At 36.2% G+C, this 11,506-nt stretch overlaps 1 protein-coding gene across 1 annotated transcript; it reads left to right on the top strand.

Annotated features, from left to right (window-relative positions):
• The first annotated feature begins 2,261 nt into the window (after positions 1-2,261).
• LOC107670044 (solute carrier family 22 member 13) lies at positions 2,262-9,749 on the top strand. The gene is made up of 10 exons (XM_016462524.1): positions 2,262-2,790; positions 3,923-4,026; positions 4,680-4,834; positions 5,904-6,072; positions 6,527-6,641; positions 7,172-7,275; positions 8,789-9,000; positions 9,086-9,194; positions 9,340-9,540; positions 9,650-9,749. The coding sequence occupies exons 1-10, from the start codon at positions 2,452-2,454 to the stop codon at positions 9,747-9,749; spliced, it is 1,608 nt and encodes a 535-aa protein (XP_016318010.1). The 5' UTR covers positions 2,262-2,451.
• Positions 9,750-11,506: the final 1,757 nt, after the last annotated feature.

The following is an 11,506-nucleotide window of genomic DNA, read 5'->3' as shown; positions in this document are numbered from 1 at the left end:
ACATTATGGTATATTACTACTCTACCACAAGAATTTGAGTTTACTGTTGTAGTCCTTATATATCTTAGATGTTATTGTACTCATAAATCCAAAGCCACTGCTCTAAAAACCCAAAGGAAATTAGATTTCTCTGTGAATTAGACTTCTTGGTTGGCCTACAACTCGATGTGACTGAACAGCTCTATAGATTAAGCTTCAGTTCACTGGGCAGGCCTCATAAAAATACAGTTAGGCCTACTTCGTAGTTAAAGAGTAAGAGAATGTTCAAAGGAACAAGTGTCTGCTAAATGGCAGGTAACAAATGACCCTCCTTCAACAGGTAAGAGGTAGATGATGATGCTCTAGTTGACAGAAATAATACATTAACTTTTTTATTTCTTAGAACTAACAGTTAAATTAATACTGATTCTAAAGTCACATCAAAAGAGGCACATTTACATCTAATGAAATCGCTGAATGATCATGCTAACTTAAGGCCTTTCTGTTCATGGGGTGCCTGAAACCTTCCATGCCTCACACAGCATGTAAATAGTAAAATCCTGCTCAAAAAAGCAAGCCCACCAGGACGCTAAATTCCATTCACATCAGAAAGTGAAGGCCATTTGTTTTAGCAGCTGAATAAACGCTGTAGCGAACCTTGGGAGTTATTGGCAAGACTAACAAATAAAAGTTAACTGGATACAGATGCTTTACATTTCATTTTGTTAATCAGCCACCTCGTAATAGATAATGATGATAATTTTATACACATTGAGTCTAAAATGTTGACATTGCATGTGAATATGGACCCCTAAATCAATTCCCCTTTTATTTAATAGATTAATTTAGATAATATTACAAAACTTTGGTTGCAGTTTTACTGTATTAGTACACATTAAAATGAAATGTTACCACAATATTACCACAAAAAATATAAGAACAGGACGTGTGTGATCCAGTGTGTTGCTGTGGAAATAACAGATGTAGTCAGAAGGTCGCCTACTTCACAACTGATGAATGTTGCTTAACATGATTTCTACAACCCTCTTGGGTCTTACATTTCTTTCACACGGTTGCATGAACGTGTACAGAACAACACATTACGTTGCTACAATGTAAATGTGTTTGTTGATTTCTGTCCAGCTCTTCTGCCACCCTGTGTCATGGTGAATAGTTTGTGTTAAAGCCTATTAACAGATTAGTAAGCAGTTGCTTTTAGTACTGCATTTTTATCACCACTCCTTACTGATATGTGACCCTGGACCATAAAGTCATAGCACAGGTATATTTGTAGCAATAGCCAACAATACATTGTATGGGTCAAAATTATTAATTTTTCTTTTACACCATAAATCATTAGGATAAAAAGTAAAGACCATGTTGATGAAAATAGTTTGTACATTTTCTAGCCTACTGTAAATATATCAAAATTTAATTTTTTATTAGTAATATATTAGCCTATTAATTAGTCATTTTTTATTACTAATTTATAATGCAGAAAAGCTGGTATTCACTGAAGACATATGAATAATGTCTGTATGCAGCATGTCCATTATAGGATGCTCATTGTTAATTTTTCTTTTGTTGTTCTGTTGCAGCGGTTTTTTCTGTTTTTTAATTTAAAGGTTGTAATTCAAAAGTAGGCCTATCTGGCGTTTGAAATGAAAAGCTGACCTCTTTCTGTCTGAAAGCACGCTTTTGATTCTCCAAGTCACCATATCTCATTTCTTGTTTTCACCCGGAGGTTGTTTTTCCCGTGTAAGGTGGGTCGCGTGGGACTAATTTACAGAGAGCTTTGATCTTACAGTCTCATTATGCGCGTCGCGCGTCCCAATTAGACCAGCATTTCAGCAGCCGCGGGTTTAATGCAAAACTCCAAACTAGTCAGCAATTTCACTCCAGACAATAGCGGAGAAACACTAAAGTTTGCTTTTTATTAACCTTTATATTCTTCATGATTGCTGGTCCAGAGATTGAACGCAACGCAGCAGTTCTCGATCCATTCCAGACGATGTGGTTCTGCTCCAGCCTTTCTCGTTGTTTTGTTTCACGCCTTTGTAACAAGCGGAGCGCGAACCCGTGCAGTCAAACCAGATCTGTCGCGATTCGTGGAAATATAGGCGCCTGGAAAGTGGACATCATCTCACTTTGACATTTTTTGGCTTTTAATTGTCTTTTTCTTTGTTTCTTGATCAGGATTTGTTTGAGCGTCTTTTTAAGCCACAAATATAATTTTAAGATGCCGTTGTAGACCAACAACGATAACAACAACACAATGGCACGTGCTGTGTAAACATTTGTTATTGATCTCCGTGCGCTTTCTTCAGGATATTAAAACACATGATGGATTGAAAAATTATTTCTGGCATATATTCAGAAATCTACATTAATTTTGATCGTCAGTGTACACTTGCTCACTGTATTTCGATGGAGGTGTGAAGACTCTCGAGACTTGTTTTTCCAAGGTCGGAAATGAATTTCGATCAACTGCTGGCCACAATCGGTGGCTTTGGGAGATATCAGAAGCTTCTGTATGTGTGGATATGTCTACCGCAGATCTTTCTCGCATTCCACATGATGGCGAGCGTCTTCACAGGCGCCACGCCACCCCACCATTGTTGGGGTTTAGGGATGGAGAACGCGTCCCTTACTGTCGGCAACCTTTCAAATGTGAATCTGAGCATCTCTCTTCTGCCAGGACATGCGGACTCGTGCGCAGCAGTTTCAGGAAAGAACCACAGTACACACTCAACTTGTGAGACAGGATGGGTGTACAGCCACGAGATCTTCCAGAGCACCACTGTCACCGAGGTAAACGCGGGTCTGCGTTCTTCAGAATAATTAAATGTTAAATAAAGGGGTGCTATTATGCTTTTTCAACTTTAGTTAGTCTGTAATGTTGCTGTTTGAGCTTCAGAAGGCGGGCCTTCATTTGATACAGGAACTATTCGAGCCGTTCATGCCAGACTGGGGAGAGAGGCGTTGTAATAATGTAAAATATGTGAAATATAATGAGTTTTTCGAACAACCTAGTATGAGAGCCTGTTCTAGTACACCCCCAAAACAAAATCAATACGTTGTAAAAGAGCATAATAGGACCCCTTTATTAAATAAAAAGTTTTTATTTCTTAAATGGGTGCAACGAAATTTAATTTAACATAACAGGAATATGTAATAAAATAAACTATTTAGTTTAAGTAATTACATACAGTATAATAAAATAACATTTATAATCTATAATGTTACACAATCTAAAATATAAGCTATACACAAACGTTCAAAAGGTTGGGGTCACTAAGATGGTCTAAGATTTTTTCCCCCCTAAGAAATTAATACTTTAATTGAGCAAGGATGCATTAAATTAAGAAATTGAGCAACAGTGACAGTAAAATACAACACTCTCACACACACACACACACACACACACACACACACACACACACACACAACAAAACATAGGTACATAGGTAAAAATTATATTTCAAATAATGCTATTCTTTTCTATTCATCAAAGAATCCTGAACATAAAATGTATAACGGTTTCCACAAAAATATTAAGCAGCACCATTTTTCATCATTGATAATAATAAGAAATGTTTCTTGAGCACCAAATCAGCATATTAGAATGATTCTGAAGGATCGTGTGACGTTGAAGAAAATTTTTCCTTTGCCATTGTGGGAATACATTTTAAAATAAATGAATAGAAATAGAAATCAGTTATTTTAAATTGTAATAATATTTCACTATATTACTATTTTTAATGTATTTTTGATTAAATAAATGCATCCTTGGTGAGCATAAGGGACTTTAATAAATCCTATAAACATTTGTATGGTAATATATAAATATAAGATTTGCAAGGAAGAAAAAAGTGCAAAATAAATAAAATAATATGCCAGTAATTACTTTTATCGACTAATACTAGGGTATGTATTTGTGCAGTGGGATCTGGTGTGTGACAAGGCAGGTCTAAACAGTCTGGGCTCCTCTATCTATATGCTGGGATTGCTTGTAGGTGCTGTTGTGTTTGGAGCTATGGCAGACAAGTATGTACACACAATCTCACATACATTTGCATCCTCACACTTCACATGTGTGCTTTGTTCACCCTAAACAACCTGAAGGAATCTAGTGGTCATACCCTGCTCATTGATCTCTCTTTCTTTGTCCTGCTTCCCATTCAACTCTTTATGCATTAAATGCCCATACATACATTTTTAATGTCAAATGCACATTGCCTAGAGCTTTTTTATGCATTCACAGAAAGTAAATACGCTTCACTGTTTCCAACTTAGTGGTCTGTATACTTTGTATGTACTATATCAATGGTTTTCAACCAGGGGGTTAGGGCCCATTAGGGGGCCTCGGCAAAGTTCCAGGGGGGCCCCAATATGTCTTAAAATCATGTAAATGTAGCTATATTAACATACTTTTAAATGCTAAATGCTATTAGCATTAAAATGCTAAAATAACACTAAAAATAAAAATTTACAATATTAAACTGCCATCATATTTTTGAGATTTTATTACAACGCAAGTACCAGAGTTACTTGTCAGCAGGGTTTTTGAATAAAAATTCAGCTGAATCCACTTCATATATAATTTTAAGCCTTTATTGTATGATTCTAATAAAAAAAAAACTGTCCATTCACCAGCATTTCTCATCAAGTCTTTCTCATTCTTTCTTTCTCTCTGTAAGGTATGGGAGGAGGTTTGCCATACTCTTGTCTTTAGCCCTTCAGACAGTGTTTGGTGTGGCTGCTGCCTTCGCTCCAAACTTCCCCGTTTATGTCACCCTGCGCTTCATCATAGGAATGACAGTGTCGGGCGTGATAATCAATGCGTTTGTTCTAGGTGAGACTTGGAGTACTAAAGTAACTCTCTAGTCACTAAAGGGATAGTTCACTCAAAAATACAAATCACTGACTCACTCTCATGTAGTTCCAGGCCTGTATGACTTTTTTCTTCTGTGGAACATAAAACAAGATATTTTGAAGGATGTTGCTAACCAAACAGTTTCAAGTCCTATTGATTTCCGTAGTATTTTTTTGTCCACACTATGGCAGTCACTGGAACTTGAAACCATCCCTTTAATATCAGGAAGACATCAACTTAATTAACATAATCTATTTTTATTAGTTATCACTGATCATGCATGTTTCTTGACATAATTATAGACATTTACTAATAATAGAATGAGTTGAACATTAACTGGCATAATTGATGATCTGAGCTTTTACTAAAGGTTACATCTGACCCCTCTTCTGTTTAAGTGCTATTGTTCCCTTGAGCAAGACACTTAACCTCAGGTTAAAGGTGAAATAAAAAAAAGTTAGCCATGCTGGATAAAAAATCATCTAAATTATATTTTAAGTAAAACTTGCATAGTGAACCTCTGCTCACCTGCATACTTAAGTCTTACATTTTAGAAACATTTAAAAAGAAAAAAATTTCTAACAGTGTGACTTTCTGAAAACCCCAAATATTCCTCTCAATTGATATAGGAATGTGATATTATATCCCAATGCCTTTACTAGACAAGTCAAGACATGCCCTGACTTGTAGCAGGTGGGCTGTACCATAGGAGGAGGGTCTGATTGACCTCAGTATCATCCTCATTATTATGTTCTGGAGTGTTTTTTCCTGATTTATTGCAAAACCTCAAATACCAACATGCATACAAAACTTCCTTAAAAATCCATGAACTCTATTCTATAGAAACTATTCTCTAACTGATTTCTACCTGTACTCAACCCAAACCCTTCAAGTGCCCCCCAGCAGTGCCATTGACATATTTATATGCCAACAGTAACAAGCGCACTTTTCTTCTTTACCACAGACCTAAATACCCTAAGTTGAACCCTTAAACCCCAAACCTAACCACCCCCTGAACACTTAACCTCCCCTCACCCCTCCTGCACAGGCACAGAGTGGACCTGCACACAGAGACGGATGCTGGCTGGCATCTTCACCGACTACTTCTTTGGTTTTGGCTACACGCTGCTGGCAGGTGTGGCTTATCTCATCAGAGACTGGAGAAAGCTGCAGCTGGCAATCTCTGCACCAGGATTTCTCTTCATATTCTATATATGGTGAGACAGCACACAAGTGTATATTGAGTTAACACATACATTTCGAGAAGTGGAGTTTTTGTGGTCGATAAGAGTTTTGACTGTTTTGAGAGATGTCTCTTATGCTTCAATGCTGCATGCATTTGATCAAAAATTCAGTAAAAGTACAAATAATATTGTGAAATATTGTTGCAATTTAAAACAACAGTTTTTCTATGAGATAAACATTTTAAAATCTGTTATATATAAATGTACATTTATTATTATTATTTATAAATAATTACTATCAAAAGCACTGATGGTATAATTTTCAGTGTCTTACCTTACACAATCAGGCCTTGCAAAAGAGTACATAAAAAGCAGTACTCAATTCTCTTTTTCATTCACTCTTGCTATTTGACTTCCTCCCTTCCTCTGCCTTTATCAGTCTGACAGCATAAATCTCCTTTCATCCTCCTCTCCTCCTTTTTCTCAGGGTTCTTCCACATTCGGCCCGTTGGCTTTTGGTGAATAACCGAAATGAGGAGGCGATTGATCTTCTGCGTAAGGCAGCTACGGTCAATGGTCGCACTTTACCTCCCACTGTTCAGGTATCAAAAATTTGGACCCTTTCACTCTCTCTGCTCTCTTTTTGGCTTTTTTCTTGCCTCTGGCACAATCTTCAAATCCCATAAACTCTCTAATAGCTCTGTTAGCATCACCATGACAACGCCATCCCCCACCCTGGGCAACCAAGGGGCCTTTGTTTTTAGTCTTTAAGAAGTGATAGTCTGAAGCTTCACTTCACATCACCAGGGCAACAAGTAGATGACTTTCACATCATCAGGTCAATGACTGCATTTAGCAAGGTTTTTCTTATTGTTATGAATGTATATGTGTTTGGGTAACTTGAACGGGAAAACAGGATGCATTTATTTGATCAAAAATACAGTAAAAACGGTACTGTACAATTTACAGTTTAAAACAACTGTTTTCTTTTTAAATATATTTTAAATGGCAAAGCTGATTGTTCAGCATACCGCAGGCTTCAGCGTCACACAATCCTTCAGAAATCATTCAAAAACAGGATGTTTCATAACATTTGTTACAAAGTATTAAAGTGTTATTTTTGCTATCACAGGTGGAGCGATATGAGGGCCCACAAGGACGGAGTCAATATACAGCTGTTGACCTGCTCCGAACTCCACAGATGAGGAAGAGAGCTCTCATACTCTTCTACATCTGGTGAGATTACAATGAGTAGCTGTATAGATATGTATATTTATGTTTCTTCAACTTCAGACAATTTTATATATGACTTTTATTTGAGAAAAAAGCCAAAAAAAGTGAAAGACAGTTTATATTTGTATTCAAACTAAGAGATTTTAACTTTGTGCTTTTTGTTATATGAAAGTCACATTTGATTATGCCTTTATCTTTTATTCTTGCTACATTTCAAATGGCTATTATGTTAATGTTTTACCATGGTCCCATAACATGAAAATCCATCTTAACACTAATATTAATCAAAGTAAATATCACCCCATAAACAGAATGTTTTTGTTGTGTGTCATTTCCAATCAAGCTGTAATTTTATTAAATTCTGCAAAAATGTACAAAAATAGTATATGTTTAAGCTACATGAAATGCTAGTTATGAAATTTGCTTTAGCAAGACAGAGAAACCAGCCATTTTATACAAAAAAAATAAAGCTATAAAATGCTATGAAAACGCAATACATGTGATGGAAATGACACTGTGGTGGGAATTCATGATTTTCATTTAAAAAATAACCCAAGTATGACCGATGTCTCCAGTCAGCGAGTGAAAAGTGTTTGTATTCTAAAAATCCACAGGGTTCCAAATGCTCCTATAGTTGAAGAAGCACCCACAAACTCGATTGTGTGCAGTAGGGAAGGTTACTTTGGAAATGTAATAGGTTACAGATTTCAAGTTACCCTATATAAAATGTAATAAGTAGTGTAACTATTTCAATTACTTTATTAATGTAACTGATTACATTTGATTACTTTTCTAAATAGCTAATGTTTTCAACTTGTAACTATTTTCAAACATGTAAACCAGGCAGGGTTAACCTTACAGTAGTGCTCAACACTGATTACTGTCACTTTCGAAATACTTCATCACTTGAATTAAGATTATAACAATTTAATTTTAAAGGTTAAATACAGATTTAAAACCATAACAAGAAATTGTTTAGTATGCTATTAGCTACTATTAGTAGCTAAATAGTTTAGCTATGATACTGTTTTTTAAATCAAATCTTTGCATAGTTATGACAGGAAACACTGGCATCTAATAATGGCTTGGAAAAAACAGTTAATCTTAAAAAATAAAGCATATACATAAACCCAAATAGGAAATAAAGCAGTTATCGAAGAAGCATGTGTCCTATTCTGTGCACTAAACTCCTGAAACATTGGTGTCTCACATTTTAGAGCAGTCAATGCAATTTATGAATGAAATCAATTAAATCTGTATGTGGGTGTGTGAAAAAAAATTAAGATGTAACCACCCATCTGTAATCATTAACATTTTCATAAGTAACTGTAATTTAATTACACATTTTTTCTTATTAACTGTAACTGATTACAGTTACATTTATTTTGTAATTAAATTACATAATTTAGCCACATGTAACTATAGTTACTCCACAACACTAAGTGTTTGTAATCATGCCCTTCACACACACATAAAGGTGTCCCTTAATTGACTTAACGTCTCTGTGTTTCTCCAGGTTTGTTAATGTGTTGGTGTATTATGGTCTGTCTCTGGGTGTGTCAGACTTCGGGGCAGACCTTTACCTCACTCAGTTCATGTTTGGATTGGTGGAAATTCCTGCAAGGTCGCTGGTGTTGGTCCTCCTGCCCTACAGTCGACGAATCCCACTGAGTGTGTTCCTTGCTGTGGGAGGCGGTGCATGTCTGCTGACTGTCACTGTTCCAGCAGGTGACCAGTCAAACATGGCTAGAGGCACTTTTCTAGAATTTATTAGTCTTTTCAATTATGTTCTTATCAAACATTTTTTTCTTAGACAGTGCTCATATTCGGATTGCTTTGGCCATGGTGGGGAAATTTGGAATTACAGCATCTTTTGCCATCATCTATATTTATTCTGCAGAACTATTCCCGACTGTTCTCAGGTACTCGCACACAAAACCTTCTCAAAAGCCACGATCTGTTAGCAAGTCCATGAAAATCAGGTGGGAGTGAAGAGCTTGCATGCTTGATTTCAGCATATAGTTAAACGTATGGAAATAATACCTGATTTGGCTTTTTTATCTACAGGCAAACAGGTATTGGTGTTTCTTCTATGTTTGCACGGATGGGTGGAGTTTTAGCGCCACTAATAAACCTGCTTGGACGCCATGCACCTGTTGTGCCCATGGCGATATTTGGCTTCACCCCTCTGCTTGCTGCAGTGCTTGCTCTAGCATTGCCTGAGACTGCCAGTCAACCACTACCAGACAGCATTCATGATACAGAGAGGTAAATAATAACACCACATACAATTAAAGGAATAGTTTACTGCAAAATGAAAACCCTGTTACCCTGAAAACACATCTCAAATAGTTTATTCTCCTCTCTCCTCCTTTAGGTCGGCTCTGAAATATGACGGACAAATTCCTGTACATACAAGCCAATTGCCAAGCAACACAGGACAGGAACTGCAGTGTTTAGCAGATGAGTCCAGTTAGATGTATATGATAACACACAAACTCTCATTCTAGTGTGTTTACATTATTAGTCTTGCTGATGATCAGTGAAACTTGGAAATGGTTCAGGTTTTGATACAAAAATGCCTCTTTTGTGACTTTGACAGATATTGTTAATATTTTGATTGATTTACATCAGGATTAGCAGTTTTGATTAAACTTAAGTGTAAAGTTTAAAAAATGGATGACCGGGTCTGAAAGCAATGCAATTTGTGCATCAAATGTTTATCAGACCTCTCTATGCAAAACAAAGAGAGATGCTCTAAACAAACATAAGGGAACATTTGTGAATTATTAAGCCGAACTAAATTAATTCAGTTTACTTTTAACAGATATTTACATTTAAAATGTGTTTTTTTTTCTTCTGGCAAATGGACCAAAAATATTAATGACTGGACGCAGATTTTTGTCCAATCAAATGCTCTCTAGAATGAGAATGTACCTCCCACTAACACCAACTGCCACTCACTAAATGGCAAATTTGTGAGTGTTTGGTCTAGTGGAGAGTGAACCAGTGCCTTCTTTGTAAAGTAGTTCTTGACATATCATATCCAGTTTGGGAATTACACCGGATTTGTCTTATGTGGGGACAGTGGGTTGCATTTAGATTTGGTTGAGATGAGTTCCCAAAGATTATGCCTGGTTAAAATTGTTTAATGGCATGTTAGTATCCTGAATTATCTTAGCTCAGTAGCTAGAGGGGAAAGTATCTTGTTTAGTGCTGTTTTGTCAGTTGTTTGACTGCATTGTTTTTCTGTTGCTTTATTGAAAAAAAAAAAAACATCATCATACACACAAAGAGGTTTAATGTAGAGTGGGAGTAATATTTATGTTGCCAACTTTGCTTGAGCCAATGATACATACACTACTGCAGAAGGTCATGAGATTGCTGTAATGATCCATGGTCACAAATTCAGACTTCAATCTCAGCCGCACACTGCCAAATGACACAATCTAGTTTTTACCTTTATATCCTGACATTATCTATGTACTTTTACTGCATGCAATTGTTTGATAGAAATTAACTCTATTTTATTATAATGCGATTTGTCTAATGTTCTAAATGTTGATGGGGTGCAGATCTTAAAGGGATATACACCTATCATTATTTACTCACCCCCCATGCCATTTTAAACCCTTATTCTGTGTCCTACAGAATACGTTAAAGCATTGTACTGTATTTAAAGTCTTCTGAATCCATGTGTAAAATTTTGAATGAGGAACAGACTAAAATGTTAAGTCATTATTCACATAAAAGCCTGAAAAAAAGCTGTGACAAGGTCACCGAGTCAGTGGCTTGCACCGGAGAACTAGATCAGTGAACAAATTGCTCTTATTAGGTGGTTCAGGCTGAAGGATTCATTCTTGAATCTGAGTTTCACTAACCGACCAAACTACTACTGACTGACCAAAATTCTTCTAAATATCTGATTTTAAGTTTGGAACAACAAGAGGGTGAACTATACTTTTAACCAAAACATTTTTATGTATTACTGCATGATTATCATGGTCTAAATGTTTTTACTGTCATAAGACCTTAATTTGTAACTGTCTGGTACATCTGTGACTGTGATGTCTTTTAACCTGATGAAATGTAAAAACATTTTTTTCCCAGAAGAGGGCACCATTAGTGGAACTACCATTAAGAAAACTGGATGGTTACCACAGCCCTCAGTCTTAAAATGTTGAGGACATAAGAATGAATCAACTGGGGTCTAATGAAACAGTTATATAGGCCT

This window comes from Sinocyclocheilus anshuiensis, unplaced genomic scaffold (genome assembly GCF_001515605.1).
Source record: "Sinocyclocheilus anshuiensis isolate Anshui unplaced genomic scaffold, SAMN03320099.WGS_v1.1 scaffold253, whole genome shotgun sequence".
Classification (NCBI taxonomy): domain Eukaryota; kingdom Metazoa; phylum Chordata; class Actinopteri; order Cypriniformes; family Cyprinidae; genus Sinocyclocheilus; species Sinocyclocheilus anshuiensis.
Note: the sequence above shows the minus strand (reverse complement) of the source record. Positions and strands in the feature narration are given on the sequence as shown.